An 18,177-nucleotide genomic window follows, 5' to 3' on the forward strand; every position below is an offset into this window, starting at 1 on the left:
GGGTGCCACGCCTATAGGTCTTTAGGTGCCTCTGTGCTTATAATTGGAACTTTTTAGTAGCAGTATTCCCCCTGGGTGCCGGTTCACATGCCTGGGACTGCGTATGACGCAGTGAGTGTGCTGATGCTAATGTGCCGTCAACCATCCCCTCAGTTTCTTCTTTGTGCTAGAATTTAGTTAGTTGTTTTATTTGTTAGTATTTAATAGCGTTTGGTATTCAAGTAATTTATTCACAGGCCCACCCCTCCATGTTAGTGTTAGTTTAAAAAAGAAAAAAAAATGAAGGGTTTTTTCTCTCTAGTTATTATAGTGTTAGCATAGGCATGCCAGACTCACCAAGATTTCAGATAGACACGCCCAGTGTATTTGGTGCCTGGGCCAGGATCATTTGCCCTCAAAACTGCCACCATTGTAAGAAAATGTTGGCTAAGTTGTTGAAAGTGAGGGAACTCCCGTTGAAGCTCCTCACCATGGAGACAGTAAAGAAACCTGCCTTGGAACTGGCTTCGACTGCATCATCGCCCCGTACCTCACCGATGGTAGTCTTGGATCAGGGAGACGAGCCTGCAAAGAAAACGATGAAAAGGAAGCATTCATTGCCATCCAGTGATAGACCACGAAAGAAAGCATCCCCTCAGCACAAACCCCCTTCACCCAGGGCAACAGCTTCAGGATAAGTGCAGGTACCGGGGAAGTTCGGTATGGACAAACCTCCACGGACATAAGCCCTGTTATCTCGGTGCTGAAAACGAAGATCTTCTGTACTGGTGGTACCGAAGGCTCTGGTACAGACAAAATGGGTTCTCAAACCGCTATCACGGACTCTGGCTAAAGGGTGACCAGAACCGGCCATGCAGGCACCCACAAAATTGGTACCAACCGTACATACCAAGGGCTCCCCGGCACCGTCAACATCCAAGGCACACGACGAGCCGCTGCTGCAGTGGTTACAGGCCTCCGCACCGACGGTACCAGCTTTACTGCCTCCTAGACCACTAACCACACAACAGGAGTTAGCAGTTGCATCAGTACCAGGCACTCCGCTATTTGGTACCGATGCTACTCCTTCATCAGCAGGACCAAGTAGATTGGTGATGCTGGCAAGCTTGATTCCTTGCTTCTCCAGTGATAGTGAGGATGACTAGGACATACCTCTGTCACCATGCCATTCACTTCCCAAACCGCAGCAGTAATAGCTGGTGCAGAACCAAATTTGGCAGCCTTTCCCATGCCTCCCTCCCATCCCACTCCCATAATCTTGGCAGGGCTGGGATCTCTGGAGTATATCATAAAGGCTCAGATGCTACCACTATGGCATCCTCATAGCATAGATGGCACTCCAGGCATCCTTTGGTACTGCCAACATGGCTTCCAGATCCTTCGCCACATTGGTAGTGATGTGCTGTATCTCCTGGCTGCACCTTTCTGGGTTCCCTAGAGAGGTACAGAACACGGTTGAGGACCTTCCATTTGAAGGTCAGAAACTATTTTCTGCTAGCATAGACACATCCCTGCATTCCCTGAAAGACTTAAGCACAGTTTTGAAAATGCTGGGGATGTGCTTCCCTCAACCAAAAAAGAGGGAATACCAGTCATATGTATACACCCTGTGGCTGAGCAATATTCTACCTACCTCAGAGGGGCTATGAGCTGAGACGCTGGCAGAGGCAACAGAAGCGCAGGCAGGCTCAAGAATAGCAAACAATGCCCCAATCCTCCAATGATAGGCAAACATTTTGAACCGTTGGTCGAGGGCTCGACATCGTATCCACCAGCCAACCATTATAAATTCAGACTGTAACCATTCTACACTTGGTCCAGCATAACAACCGACAAGTGGGCTCTAGAGGGCTTAGCAAAAGGCCTAGCATTTCCATTCTTCACATTTCCCTCAACCCAGCCCCCTTCCCCAGCCTTCTTCAGGGACCCATCTCACAAGTCCCTGTTGCAACAAGAGATAAACAAGCTGTTACAGATGGGGGCAATAGAGATAGTCTCAGAGCATCACAGGGGAAAGAGGTTCTACTCTAGATACTTCCTCACTCCAAAAAAGTCTGGCAGATGTAGACCCATATTAGACCTGTGCAGACTGAAGAAATACTTTAAAAAAAACAATGATTCACCATGGTAATACTGGCAAAGATAAATCCTGCATTAGGAAAAGGAAACTGGATGTCATTCCTCATTCTTCAGGATGCATACTTTCACATAGCAGTAAGACCATCTCACAGAAAGTTCCTCATGATAAAAGATCAACATTATGAGTACTAGTGTATGGTTTGTCAGCAGCACTTAGGGCCTTTTGCAAGATTCTGGCAGTAGCAGTGGCCCATCTAAGAAAATTAGGCATAGTGATCTTCCCTTACTTGGATGATTGCCTGATAGTGGCTCCAACAGAGCAGCAGGCCAAACAGTTCACCGAGGCCACAATCAAACTCTTTTACGAAGCTGGGACTAAAAATAAATATGCAAAAGTCAAATCTTATGCCATCTCAGGAGTTGGAGTGTATATTGGTCTGTATATTGAGTGCAGGTCCAGCTACCTCTGCCAATATTCCACACCCTAGCTACCCTAATAAAAATAATCATAAACAGCTCCATGGTATCCGCCAGATAGTTCCTGCAATTTCTTGGCCACGTCAGCAATATAGTTCCTTACACAAGGTTACACGTGAACTCTGCAAATGAGGCTACAAATGTGCTTCTTCCCTCACAGGCACTCATTACAGGATGCTTAGCCCTACAAACAAGGTCAGGGAATCCCTTACTTGGTGGCTACACCAAAGCAACCTTTGCTTGGGGGTTACTTTCCACCAGCCAACCCCACCTGTCCACATAACGACCTACACTTCACTGTAGGGATGGGGAGCACACATGAGTGGACGCAGTGTGCAAGGAAGATGGTCTCCCACAGAGTCGAGCCTGCACTCTTATGTGCTTGAGTTACGAGCAGTAAGAAGAGTGTGCAGGCACTTTTCCCCCAAATTCAATGCAAGGCAGTAAGAATATACACAGACAACACCTCCTGTATGTTCTACATGAACCGACAGAGAAGCCAGATCATACCATCTTTGCAATGAAGCCATTTAATTATGGACATATCAGCATATCCACAGTATATCTCCCAGGCAAACAAAATGTCGCAGCAGACCAACTGAGTCATTGTTTCCACCAGAAGCATGAGTGATAGTTGTACCCTCAAGTCCTGAATTCTGTTTTCCACAGGTGGGATTTTGTGGAAATAGACTTATTCAAATATCACTCAATTCCAAATGTCTCAAGTAGTATTCCAGGACATGCCTGGGCAAGAAATCCATAGGCGACACCATGATCAGCAACTGGCCTCACAGCTTACTGTATACCTTTCTGTCCCTTCCCTTCCTAGGGAAGGTCATTCACAAGATAAAACATGACCAGGCCAGGGTGCTCATGATAGCTCTCGCATGGCCCAGACAGACCTGGTTCCATTACCTGTCACAGATGTCAGTTGCTCCTCCGATTCCCCTTCCTCCATGGCCAAACATAGTATACTACGACCAGGGCTGAGCTCTGCATCCAGAGGCTCACAAGCTTCATCTCACCTATGGCTCCTTCAGGGTTAACAGTGCAACCTTTCAGCTGTTGGTGAAGAACAAAAAACAATTCCTAGCTATCGCAAACAGAGCACAAGAAAAACTTACCTTTACATTTCTCCCAAGTGAGCATGATATGGTGAGTGGGCGAACTCTTTTTTCTCAGCCAACCACCAAGAAATTCATGAAAGGACTTAACAATACTTTTCCTCCAATAAAGCCAATAGTCCCATGTCAACTTATTCCTAAACACATTGACTTGTCCTCCATTTCAGTCTATGCCAGCATGCTCCCTGGCACACATTTCCATGAAGGTACCATTCTTGATAGCAATTAGAACAGCAATAAGGATCAGTGAGCTAGCCACCTTCATGGCCGATCCACCATTTACAACATTCAGTAAAAACAAAGTCGTACTAAGACCACATCTGAAATTCCTTCCAAAAGTAGTCTCGTGTTTCCACATTAATGAGCCTATATACTTGCTAGTTTTCCACCAGAAGCCTCATCTGGATGCCAGAAACAAGGTTCCACTCTCGGATGTGCTATCACCTTTTACCTGGACAGAACAAGACAATTTAGACAGTCATACAGCCTATTTGTATCAATAGCAGACTACTGTAAAGGACAAGTGGTATCTGACGAACCAGAGGTTTGAAAGATTGTCTAGGGGTGGCTTTTTGTGGCAAGGGACTGGGGCCGCGAAGGAGGAAAGCCCAAGACTTAAATGTACTTAACCAATTACAAACTTTATTGACTACAATCTGATTATATTAAATTACTGTCTCTGATTTAAGACAACATAGCATGCAAATAAAACATACATTAAAGAAAGTTAATACAACAATAATAAAAACTCCTCCTACAGCGAGTCCCTCTATGGTTATCTTGGAACAGCCAGTAGAGTTAGTTATTAGTTTGCCTATTCACTTAACAACCCCTCTATTCTACTTCTAGTTCTTATTTAGACCTAGGTGTGGTACCATTATACAGTATGGTTAATACAATACAACTAACTATTGCTAAGCTGACAAATAATATATTAAGCAATACTTACAAGCCCAGTAACAATTACGATGCACAGACACAAAATAACACGTAGCATGCTCCGGATTCGTACACCCTTTCGTGATTTGGTGGGTGGAAGGCGGCCTTGGATGATCAACCCCTCAGCCAGGCTGGACGATACGTGCCTTCTATTTTTTTATACGGAACCTCCCCGAGCTTAGGGCTCAGGGTGCTTTATACTATAATTTTGACATCCGGTGCCATATTAGGGTTCAGCTTTAGTTAATACTATGATTTGATATCTGGTACCATATTAGGGTTCCTTCCTGTTTGATATGATGTCTGCCTCAAGGCATTGTGGTCAGTGCCTTATGCAGACATGACTGGCACATGTGAAAGCTAGCTATGTTTTTTCTTTCCCTGTTCCAGATGCTTGTTAACTGGTGTATTATGACAGCTCATTTCCCTTATTCCTATCTTGTCCTGTTTTTAGTGCTTTTTTCCCTACTCTTATCTTCCTGGCCAGGGTGCTTGCCAAGTTCAGTTCTGTTTACTGAGAACTGTGCTGAGCACCTGAGGGAATTCAAGCTCTGTCTCTGGATCCGCCTCAGTGGCCTGTGTTTTTCTTGTGAGGGGTTTTTGTGTGGCAGTATGGGCAATACGCGCGAGGCCGTGGTCAAAAGGACATGCTACATGACAGTATCTAAACAGAGACTTCCCAAATGGATTGTGATTTGCCTTCAGGAGTGCTATAACATTAACAAAGTCACATTACCTGCACCCTTGCAGGCATGATCCGTGAGTGTGATGGCCACATCAACAGCCTTTTTACATGATGAGCTCATCAGAGACATTTGCAGGGCAGCAACATGGGCTTCCACGCATACCTTTACAAAACATTATGCAGTAGATAACTTACCCTTCACAGTGTACCACCTTTGGGATGGCCATCCTCTCGGCAGTCTGCCAGTGAAGTCTGAAGCTTCTCCTTGCTAAAGGCTATGGGCACTACTCTACGGTTACCTACAATGGGGCGCCCACAAGGACATTCAAGAAAAGAGAGCTTACTCACCTTGTATAGTCACTGGTGTTTTTCGAGATGGGTGTCCCTGTGAGCGCTCCACAACCCACCTTCCTCCACTCTGTTTCGGAGCTTTAACACCTCTCCATGGTAAAGAAGGAACTGAGGGGACGGTTGACAGTGCATGCACATCAGCACACTTGCTGTGTTTTGAGCGGTCCCACACATGCGCACTGGCATTTTGGGGGGGGAGGGGGAATACCGCTGCTTAAAAGCTCCGATTATAAGCTTGTGGTGCCTAGACACCTACAGCGAGGTAACCACAGGGACTCTCATATCGAAGAATATCAGTTACTGCACAAGTGGAGTAACCTCTCTTTTCCTTCTTGTTGCCACATCGTCCAATTTGGATCATCTTCTGTTCCGTAGTCTTGTGATACACTTTTCTTAATACAGGAGAAAAGACTTTTTTTTTAGTTTTGTATATAGTTCAGTATTTTGATATTTTTGTAATAGTTTTTTTAGTAGTAGTGATGTTAGTAGTATGTAAGATTTTAAGACTTTGGGACACATTTTGGTCCTCCTCTGGCCTCCCCTGCCCACCATGCTTGGGTACTGGATTATGCTGAAGATGTCAGGGTTCGAGATCTGTGCTTCCTGCTCTCATTCATTGTTGATTAGTGATGAGCATTAATGCATTCTTTACTACTTGGGGGAAATCCACATCTCATCAAGATGCAATATCTACCTATCTTCCTCATACTTAAAAAGTCCAGTCTCTCAATCTCAAGAAGCACATCATGGAAGTTGCTCACAGTTGGTTCCAGGCCGGAGAACCCCACCGTATATCATCCTGAGCAGTCAAGGAGCCTGCCCTCCTCCTATGGAATCTCAGCCTGGGTTCTACCAGTACCAAGGCTACTGATCCCTTGCTGGGGATTAACCATGAGGCAAGGAAGCATGTTATAAGCATGGAAGTAAATCTTCATTAAGGCTCAAGAAGGACTTTCCATCCCCCATGAATCCCAGCTATGGGGAAACAGTCTGTTCCCAGGCTCACAAGCATAACAAAAAGTCACATAGAACACTGGATTAACAAATCCCAGCTACTGAGATATGTGCCGCCTCTGGTGGATCGGTACCACCAAAGTCACAGGAATTGTTGGTTTCGAGGCAGCGCTCCATTCATTAAGGCTACGTCTACACTGGCCCCTTCTTTGGAAGAGGCATGCTAATTTCTAACTTTGGAATAGGGAAATCCGCGGGGGATTTAAATATCCCCCGCGGGATTTAAATAAACATGGCCGCCGCTTTTTTTCTGGCTTGGGGAAAAGCCGGAAAAGAGTGTCCAGACTGGCACGATCCTCCGGAATAAAGCCCTTTTCTGGAGGATCTCTTGAAAGTAGGAATAAGAGATCCTCCGGAAAAGGGCTTTATTCCGGAGGCTCGCGCCAGTCTGGACGCTCTTTCCTGGCTTTTCCCCAAGCCGGGAAAAAAGCGGCGGCCATGTTTATTTAAATCCCGCGGGGGGATATTTAAATCCCCCGCGGATTTCCCTATTCCAAAGTTAGAAATTAGCATGCCTCTTCCGAAGAAGGGGCCAGTGTAGATGTAGCCTAACTGTTTGCCCTGGATGAGAAGAGATCTCCACATCTCCTGATGTATTTGCCTTAGAAGATCCTGCTCCTTTGAATTGGACTTGCTGCCTTTGGGGCATGTTCCTGAATGCTGTTCTGTGGCTCATTTGGTTCCAATAGCATCATAGTTTGAACAAGCATGATTTTTTTGGTGTTGGAGGATTCAGATGGAACACAAGGTTTGTCTCTTCTGTACCACTAGCAAAATACCCAAAGGTTTCACACTCGGTGGCAATATCTTCCCTGTCTTCAGCACAGGAGCTCCTGGTACCTGGCTTTGTGGGGGTCCATTGCAGCAGCTTATCAGTCTGTCTGGTTTGCTGTATTGGGGCTTTTTGCCCCTGCATTCCCTTTCAGAAACTTCCTGGATCCACTTGAGAGGAGCCGCCACATCTCTCCACTGCATTCTTTTTCTACTAGATGTTCGGAACAATGGTTGTGAGGAGGCATCAGTAAGCCTAACTTTGGTGCCTCCAAATCAGAGCATTTCTTCTTGTCATCTCCAGATGTAGCAATGTCAGTTTCTTCCTCCATGTCTCAGATAACTATTGCCAGTTCCAGCTATTGTTAGAGGGCGGCCGACACCCTTCACGTTCCACTAGGAGATGTGCAGGACAGCCAACATCAATTATTTTGACATTCTTTGTTCATCATTACCAGCTAGGTCAGTGCTACCAATCAGTGATGCCATTCTTCAGCAGGCCTGGATACGCCAGCCACTTGCACACCAGTCCTGAAGGGGCGGGGAAAAAAAGACATTATGTTCCTGTGAAGAGTGCTTAGTTTGTTTTCTCACCACTCACCCAATTCCTTGTTTATTCAGATTGTTGCACAGACAAGGAAGATAGGAGATTTGACTTCCTATGTCATAAGGTCTTTTCTTCAGCCAGTCTTCAGTTTTGCATCTTTAGTTATTCGGCATTGCTGGGAAAATATGACTTTTTTTGAATTAGACAGTTAGCAGACCTTGTGAACAAGATTCCCTGGCAGTATTATGCCCACTTCTGGGTTATTTTTGAAGAAGGTAAACTGGTTACCAAAATGATGCTCCAGTCTGTGGTAGATTCAGTGGACACAGCCTTGCACACTATGACCATGGGAATTGTCTTGAGGAGGGAATCCTGGATGAATTAACCTGGTTTCGCAAGGAAGAGACAGAAAACAGTTGAAGAATGAATTTCATCCCTTTTGATCAATCTCACCTCTTTAATCATAAGACTACTGATTCCCTGCACTCCTTTAAAGACTAGAGTAGGGCTGGGCAAAATACGATCTGCGGACTGGATTCAGCCTACATCAGCCAGCTCCCTGCCCATTGGCATTCAGGAAAGCTGGCTGCAGAGCCATGTTCTTTCTTGCTGAGAGCCCGGAGGAGGGGAAAGAGGCTTCTCACACAGTTCCCACCCCCAGTAGCTCCCATTGGCTAGTTTCCAACTAATAGCAACTGCCTTTTTGCAGGACAGGCAGCATGTGAAATCCCTTCCGCTCAGGCTCACAGCAGCAAACTTGGATCCTGTAACTGCTGTGAGCATATGAACACATACGGGTCGTGGAAGGCAGGGACCTTGGTCACGGATGTTGCTGGCTGGGAAATGCCCAGGTAATTTCTCCCAGCCAGAGCCTGCCTTGGGCACCCCAGCCCCTCCCTCCCTCAACCCTCTACTTCCCCTACCCCATCTAATGCAACTCTTCTGCACTCCTGCTGCAGCCCCCATACATCTTTCCAGACACTGCATCCCTTCCTTAGATCACAACTCTCTCCCAGACCCTATACCCCAAACCTCTATCCCTGGTCACAGCCCAAATCCCTGGAACCCTCCTGCACTCCTGCCCCAGGTTACAACCCCCTCCCCAACCCTGCACCCCAATCCACTATCCCTGGTATCTCAGCCCTAATCTCTGCACTTCTTCCTTCACTACTGATGATCCCTGAAATGCTTATACAGTGCAAGTGCAGATTCAAAGACATCCCAATCTACGAATGTGTCACATGAAAGACTGGTTTTTGGCTGGGCATTGTTGCTGGGATGAATTTTTATTGGCAGCACAAGGTTTCCTGTCAAATAGTAGGAAAGGATCCACAGGGTAGTCCTACCAAGCCAAGTAGAAACATTTTGCTTCCTGATCACAACAGAAGGGCCTTGCTCCTGAGGCTATGGGCATTCTCCTCCTTTCGGACAATCTCCTGTCTCTGAAGGCATTGGGACACTCTCACTCAACTCCATTAGGGTACACATAGTGGCTTTTAGTGCTGTCCCACCTCCCTGTGGAGGGGCACTCTGTTTTTACTCATTGACTGCAAGTTTCTGGAAGGACCTTATACAAACATATCTTCCTGTTCTCCCCATGGCCCCCCAATGAAACCTCAGCCTTGCCCTGATGAAATTGCCCTTGAAACCTATTTACTTAACTCTCTTATTTTTCCCAAAGCTGCATAAGTTTGAGGAGGATTGTAGGTTGCATACCTTGGACATTAGGAGGGCACTAGCCTTCTACATTGAAAGGACCAGACTATTCTATAAGTTGACACAGTTGTTCGTGGCCAGTGGGATGTAAGGTCATCCAGTGTCTGCTCAAAGGATTTCTTCTTGGATCACTGCTGTATTCACTGTTGCAATGATTGGGCCCAAGTGCCACCTCTGGCAATGGTCATTGCCCACTCAACCAAGACACCACGTCTATTTGGTAGCTTGAGTGCCTATCCAAGACATCTGTGCGGAGGCAAACTGACTGTCCATCCATACATCCATGTTCCATTTGACACTTAACCAGAAGACCCAGGACAATGCTGAGTTTAGTAAAACAGTACTGCAAACCACAATACTATCAACTGTGAGCCCACCTTCATTGAACTGCTTGTGAGTCACCTAGAATGGAATCAAAATGAGCAAACACTCAAAAGAAAACAATTATCTACCTTTTGTAACAGTTCTTCAAGATGTGTTGCTCGTGTCCATTCTATTAGTTATCCTCGTACCCCTCTGTTGGACTTGCTGTCAAGAAGGAACTGTGAGGATATAGGGATGACAACGCCAATATTCCATCTTATGGGTTCAGCACTCAAGGGGACACCATGGTCGTCCCCATAAATATTGTTAAGGCAAAAATGTCCCAACATTTATGCCTGTAGGCATGCACATAGCTATGCACATGAGCAACATATCTCAAAGAATAGCTGCTGCAAAAGTTTTTTTCCCCTGTGCTTGCATCCCAAGTTTCTTTCAGAAGTTGTTTCTCACTTGAACCTCAAACCCCCCACACTTACTTGCTTTTCAAACTGCACACCTCAATGGAGGAATGGTGCCTTTATCTCTTCAATGTCTGTAGATCCCTAGCTTTTTAAAGATTGAGGATGAAGCTGTAACTCTTTGTTGCTTTAGCACAAAAGATCAAGGGACGGGCCAGCTCCAACAGAGGATTTCTAAGTGCATTTTGGGATGCATCATGCTATATTGATTTTCAGGACTCTCTCTACCTATTAAATTACAAACCCACGCCACAAAAGTCCAAGCATCAATAACTGCCATCCTTCACGACATGCCATTCGCTGTCATATGTAGGGAGGCCACATGGCGTTTGGTACACACCTTTTCTTCCTATTATGCGTTAGTGCAAGACTTTCTGATGGTTTCCTCATTCAGCATGGCTGTTATTCATTCAATGATTCTGTTATCTTCCTCATGCCTTTTTCCTAATTAGGCACTGCTTGTCCATCACCCTCAGTGGACTACTATAGGGACCATCACATGGAGAAGAGGAGGTGTCTTACTTGTCACTGGAGGTTCTTCAAGATGCGTGGTCTCTATCTGAATTACAATATTTTCCTTCTTCCTTTTTGCTGCGGATCTGTTTCATTTGCAGTGGAGGAGGAGGTAAGAGTGCGGTTAGTCAAATCCGCCCTTAATTGCCTCTGAAAACTGCAAGGCAGATCGAGAGCATGCATTGGCCACCGGACTCTATCAAAGATCTGATTCTGAACTCATGGTGCATGTGTGTAACTGTCAGTGGAATACATACAGTGACCACACTTCTCAAAGAGTTTCCAGTTACAGGTATGCAGCCTCTCTGCCCTCCCAAATTCCTTGTGTACCGCTTTCATGTCCCCTTCTATTTGAGACACATGTAAATATGTATTGTTAAAACCATATAATCTGGGGATGGCTAGATTATATGTTTTCAGTTTGGGAGAGAGGTCTTGAAGGGTGTCAGCGTTTTAAACTTCATTGGAACAATGAACAGAGTTGAGTTTGAAGGGCAGCGTGTTCTGCTGGAAGGTATTAATTAAACTATCAGCCAGTTCTTTGATCTATAGATAAATAAAGACCTGATTAAGGCTGATGGTTTGGTATTGATATATGAGCTGCTTTGTGTGCCCCAATTTCTCCTTGCTGGTTTTTGACTTTCATCAAAATCAGTAAGGTTCTGTCCATTGATACCTAGACCATTAATTGGAATTCGGAAATAGATTGGATGCTGTATTTAAATTGCTATTTTACAGAGATCAGAGCCTGTTTTATTACGTTTAAATTTGCTCTACTGTTTATTTTCTAGTGACTTGCTCTCTTAGATCTTGTTCTGAGTGACATCCTGCTTACAGTAGATTAATAATTGATTAGTGTTAAGCTACTATGTTGCTAAATTGTTTATTGGAGGAAGGCTTGATTAAAATGCTGTCCTTTGTTTCTTTGTACTTCTGTAATAGATGGTGGCCTGCAGAAGTTTGCCATCCAAAAAATGTTCCTCCAAATATCCAGAAAATGAAGCATGAAATTGGAGAATTTCCGGTGTTTTTCTTTGGTTCTAAAGATTATTACTGGACACATCAAGCTCGTGTGTTTCCATATATGGAAGGAGACAGAGGAAGTAGATACCAAGGAATTAAAGGAATTGGAAAAGTCTTCAAAACTGGTATAAAAAATAAATCTTATTGTTTACATGCTTTATTTCTTTCGAGAGGACACTAAGCCTGTGACAGCTCATGTACTATCTGAAGTCACAATGTACAACAGTAGAATTATTCAGAACACTTGAATTAGTATTATTACAGGAAGCTCCCCCCCCCCCCCCCCCCCCCCAAGATGTGATCGCCCAACCATTTTTGTAAGTGCGGAAGGGACCAGAAACCCCTGACTTACGTCCTCAGCCCGCATTTACGACCGCGCACAGTGCCTACTGTAAATGCAGGTTTGAGTCACGACGCCTCCGACTTGTGATGCTTCCTCCAGAACCAGTCACATCAAGTGCTATCAGACCATTTGTTGTTCAGGTTTATCCTGTACAGACTAACTCGGCTACCCCCTGTGATAGATGTTTGCTTATATCAAAAATCACATCAGTATTCATGTTACTTGTAGTTCCAAAGGCCTAGTCACTTAGTCCGAGTGAACGGTACTTTTAGGACTCAAAAGAAAATGCTGTAGCCAAGCCTGTAATTAACTACAGATTTATTAAATAGGGGAAAAAATAGGAGAGTTTATTTACAAGGTTAAAACGGGATGATATGCACACACACAAATGAAATAGTCTCAGATTCCAAAAGATTATACCAGCTGATATAAAGCATATATATTATATGTCCTTCAGGGCTAACCCAAGCTAAATAGCTGGAGACTCCACATTTGTGCTTAGAAATTCTTGGCCATCAAAGTTCAAGCAGCACTACAAGTTTCTTCTGGTTGGGGCATTTTTATCTTTGGTCCCCAGAGTTCCTGTCTCAGCCTGTAATTCATGTGAGTGGGGAGGTTAATTGAGAGAGTCCTTTTATGCCGCATAATAGCTCATTTAATTTCAGTGGACCTTTTTGTCTGCAGCCCTAGAACTTTACTCTAACTAATGCTTCTTTCCTGTTTGAGTTGCACAATTATAGAGGTTAATCATGCAAGTTTGTAATATTGTTCTATAACATGGGGTACAAATACGTGAAACTAATATATGCAGCATCCTACGAGCATAAAGTCTATGCACTAAACACTCTGATTTTTATTTTAATCATATTAACCACACTGATTTCCAGCTATGCATTTGTCAGTGTTGATTGAGATCTGGTGCCTTGGCATGAGCTAGCCCCTGGTATTCCAGTGTCTCAGAGCTAAACCAGAATTTTACAAACACTACAATAAAAATCCTTTTTGCAGATATTATGCACTGATTATTCATGTAAAATTCCCATATCTAACTGCACAAAGTTGATCAAGACTGGATCTTGAGACTCTCAGGTGTTTTACCTCTAACCTATATTTCAGTTTGGATTTAAAATCATACTATTTCTTCTGCTTGGAATAGAGGATTACAGAGCCTCTTCCAGAATAGATCTTTCTTTTAAATTCGATTGTACATTGTGGCTGCATGAAAGGAACACTGTCCTTACTAAAGCGTTTCCATGCTCCCATTTTAGGAAGCAGAAGAGTTTTTCTGCTACAAAGCATTCCCATAGAGAGGGGCTTATGCTCTGATTTTTAGATGTTTCTGTAAAAGAAAATTAAAGCATCTAAAAGTGTAGATGATACTGTGGGATTAACTAAATAAATAATGGGGGCAGCATGGTGGGTTACTGGGAATAATCATCTGACTACAATTTCTAATGATGCAACTGTTTTTTAGCCTTGCAAGAAGCGGAAGCTCGATTTCGAGAAATAAAACTTCAGCGAGAAGCCAAAGAAACCCAAGAGAATGAACGTAAACCTCCACCATACAAACACATAAAGGTAATGGTTGAGTAAATCGGATGCAGAAGAGAAAAAGGTGGACAAGTTGCAGAACTTATTTGGAAATACATGAATATTGAACAATACAACTTCTTTAAAAAGTCTTTCTCCTAATATTTGATTTTTAGCAATTTGATTTTCTCCACGGAATCTTTTCTAAGTTGAATACATTTCATGATAAATTCAATGAAGGTCCAATCTTTGGACCAGTGGCAAAGATACCGTTGGAGAATGAAATAAATTATCTTTGGGGGAATAATATTAAAATGTTGGTGTGAGAAGCAGTGTTTTGTTTAAATCGGATTGGCAGCATGAGATGGGGAGACCAGAAAGGAGGTGGTTGCAATTAAGGAAAGAGGTGAACCTCAAAACTTGGAGAAGGATCTGGGTGATAAATTTAAAAGAAATGACTTCTCAACATTTTGGAGAGGAGAAAGATGCAGTTTTTAAAAATAACAAGAGGGTGGAGAGATGACTGAAGTTGCAACCTTGAGTAGCCGAGAGTATAATGACAGTGCCTGCAATTGAGAGGAGGGATGAGAAGAGAGCTTAGGAGGAGGGATAAGTCTTTTTTTCATCATCCTAAATTTAAAATTGTAGGAGAACATCTAGAAAAAAGATGAAACACAGGAAGAAGTCACAGGAAAAGATGCAGATTTGGGGGATTCAGCATTTAAATGATAGATGAAACTGGGGGAGCAGTTGTGCTCACTCAGGAACAAAGAATTGGAAGGCTTTGGAATTTTTAAAGTAGGCATCTGAAAATAGCATTTGGTTTGCTAACTAGCCATTGAAGAGAAGACCTGAAATATTGGATGGAAAGATAGGGAGGAAAAGCAGAAATGTATGTAGTCACAAAAACCTGGGGAGAAAATGATAATCTCTGAGGGACAACAGATGGATTAATTAAATGTACGGAGTAAAGAGATACTTTATCTCATTCCTTGTGATCAAGCTTATGACCTTATTAAAACAGTAAAGGTAGCTAACAAAGTGAGTTTTATATCCCGAGACGATAGCCTTCAGTTAAAGAAGAAAGGTGACCAATTTGACCCATAAGGATAAGAACGACAGATAGGAAACACAAGAACAAGAGTTGACAAAATATGCCTGGGAACTTTACAGTGATGATAAGCTTGAAAATCTCAAGTTGATATGAATCACATAAGCTCACCAACAATAGATGATGAAATCATGGCAGAAATTAAAAGACTTCTGAATGGGAAAGTTCTGGTTTATCTAGAATGCAGACTGAATTGTTTTCAACATAGGGAATAAAGGCTTGAAAGCTTTGTCAAGGAGGAATTAAAAAAATGTTTGATAGGAGAATTGCCAGAGGACTTTACAACCTCACTGTGTCCAATCCACAGGGTTGGCCTTTTGGGGGATTTGTAAAGATTACAGAACGATCAGTCTAGCATCACATGCCTCTATAATGCTTTTGTGAGTTGTTAAAGACCAAATACAAGGAAAGATTGGTAAGGAAATAAGTGAACAATAATAATGTCAAATATGGAAAGAATACAGTAAATGCCATAATGAACTCATGTTAAATAAAATCAGTTGGTGGGGAAACTAATATATTGTGTGTTATTGACTTCTAAAAAAATCTGACAGAATCAACAACTTACAAACTGATCAATATATTAAGATCTGTAGGGATTGACGGATATGGACAGCTCCAGCATAATTGTTTTCTTACTCATCAGAAGGGCTACGTCTAGACACTGGCGTTATTTCAGGATCCCGGAATTATCCCAACATAACTATTGCACATCTTTAACCGTGCCCATTATTTCAAAATATAATTCAAAATAACAGGTATGCTATTCCAGCTTCCCTGTAACCCTCATTCTATGAGGGCTAAGGGACTTGTCAGAATAGCACTTTATTTCGAAATTACCTTGAAATAAGCTATGTAGTTTGCATAGAGCAAATGGTATAGCTTATTTGCGGGTAAGGCTGCAGTGTGGATGCTCTGAAGGTGATTATAATAGGAGATAGATAAATATTTGAAAGATCAAGAGGAGAAAAGATTATATAATGTCACTGACTTTATTCAACATTTATTCATAGAATCATAGGGTTGGAAGCTACCTCAGGAGGTTAAGGCCACCCCCCTACTAAAAGCAGGACCATTTCCAACTAAATCATCCCAGCCAGTGCTTTGTCGAGCCAGCAGTAAAAAAACTTTTAGGGATGGAGATTCCACCACCTCCCTGCGTAACTCATTCTAATGAATAGTCTAGCGACACCTTAACGACTGACAAAACGTGTAGATGGTATCATGAGCTTTCTTGGCTACCACCCAATTCTTCAGCTGAATGTAGTATTAAAAGTCCAGCTCCAAAAGAATCTTTTATTGCTCCATTTGAAGAAGTGAGTGGCACCCACAAAAGCTCATGATACCATCTACATGTTTTGTTAGTCTTTACGGTGCTGCTAGACTAGGGGTGGGTGGGTGTGGGTGGGGGTGTTTTTTTGGTTTTTTGGGGTTTTTTGGTTTTTCCAGTACAGACTAACTCGGCTACCACTCTGAAACTTTCATTTCACTGAATGTTTGATCAAATTAAATTAAAGAAACAGAAGATATTAAGATGAATAGAAATGGGTGAATAGCATTTGCTGTATAGATGACACTGCTTTTAGATGATTCTGGAGAACTTAATGGAGATTATACATGAATATGGTCTAGAGTCTGACACAAACTGTGGTGGTATACGAGAATCTTGGGAAAACATGCACAATTTCCAGTAAATGATGCTGCTGTACATCAAATGAAAAATTGTTCCAACTTAGGAAGCATAATTCCAGAAGATGAAAATCAGATACTTAAGTCAGCATCAGAACAGTAAGACAAGTAACATTGTGAAAGAATACAATCTGATGAGAAGGGAAATAAAACTGAAGACTAAATTTCATCTCTCTGAAGAACTTAGATTTGATCTGTTCATGGCTGTGAAACATGGGAAAACAATTGATAATTTTAAAAACTATAATCCTTTGAGTTATGGTGTAGAGTAATACTGAAAATATCATGGTTAGATTGCATAAACAGTTTTAAAAAAAAAACTCTACTGTTGATTATTGGAACTGAGCAAATGCTGATCAGTGATCTTATGAAAAGAGAGAATTTTCAGAACACATTTTAGAAGGTTTAGTGGTGATGTACGTTTTATGAGTACTAGAAGGGAAGGTTGTGATAGCAGAAGAAATATGAGGCAGAAAGAAATGATCTTGGATTAATTATGTGGTATCCTGGGTGTATCAAAAGAACTAGTCTTCCACAGAGACATTAGCAAAGTATCACACAGAATGGTTGCAAACTCTCCAAACTGGAGATGCTAATCTAAGAAGAAAAACAGTTTAAATGGAGTGAAGAATGAAATGTAGATTGCATTGGGGTGTTTCTAGAAAGCACAGTCAAAGAATTTTGGAGCATTTAAGAGGAGAGAGATGTTGATTTTGGATAAACAAGGGTCAGGAGGGTATAAGAGCATGTTTCAATATAATTGTAAGGGAATGAAGAAGAGGAAATGAGATAGGTCAGTAGCTAGAATGAAATGGGACAATAGTTATAGACAAGAGATATGACTAAGTCCAAGGCTGATTATGAAGAGGATGGAATGGGTTATGAAATAGGAAGGAGATAAACACTATGATACTTGAAAATATAATCTATTAATTATTTTAAAAAAATTGTTGAAATAGTATTTGAACTATTTTTATGTTTTATTCAGGTGAACAAACCTTGTGGTAAAGTTCAGATTTATACTGCTGACATTTCTGAGATTCCCAAGTGCAACTGCAAACCTTCTGATGAGAACCCTTGTGGTTTTGATTCTGAGTGTCTAAACCGGATGCTAATGTATGAATGTCATCCACAAGTTTGTCCAGCTGGAGAACGCTGCCAAAATCAGTGCTTTACCAAACGCCAATACCCTGAGACAAAGATCATCAAAACTGATGGCAAAGGGTGGGGTCTGGTTGCTAAGAGGGACATAAAAAAGGTATGAAATTGTGATACTCTCCGTTCTTGATTATAGGAATTAATATTCCATAGTTACTATGGGGGACATTTTACATTGCACCTGAAAAGAAAAACAGATAAATCTTTGTCTGAAAGCAATTTATTTATCTATAGTGAACATCAAAATAAAAGTGCACTCTCCATTCCACTCTAATGAAGCATTGATAGCTTCTGACGCTTTTTGTGGACTCCATATGTTCTTTGC

The 18,177-nt window shown here is 42.5% G+C and overlaps 1 protein-coding gene across 5 annotated transcripts in view; it reads left to right on the forward strand.

The window, feature by feature from the left end:
- The window catches only part of NSD2 (nuclear receptor binding SET domain protein 2), a 189,292-nt gene that overhangs the window by 136,191 nt on the left and 34,924 nt on the right, over window positions 1-18,177 (forward strand). For all 5 annotated transcript variants that reach the window (XM_075930890.2, XM_075930893.2, XM_075930891.2 and 2 more), the window contains 3 exons: window positions 11,941-12,146; window positions 13,839-13,942; window positions 17,683-17,952. In XM_075930890.2, coding sequence (XP_075787005.1) covers window positions 11,941-12,146; window positions 13,839-13,942; window positions 17,683-17,952 — 580 coding nt within the window. The remainder of the gene's footprint in view (window positions 1-11,940; window positions 12,147-13,838; window positions 13,943-17,682; window positions 17,953-18,177) is intronic.

This window comes from Pelodiscus sinensis, chromosome 4 (genome assembly GCF_052426305.1).
Source record: "Pelodiscus sinensis isolate ZL-2025 chromosome 4, ASM5242630v1, whole genome shotgun sequence".
Classification (NCBI taxonomy): domain Eukaryota; kingdom Metazoa; phylum Chordata; order Testudines; family Trionychidae; genus Pelodiscus; species Pelodiscus sinensis.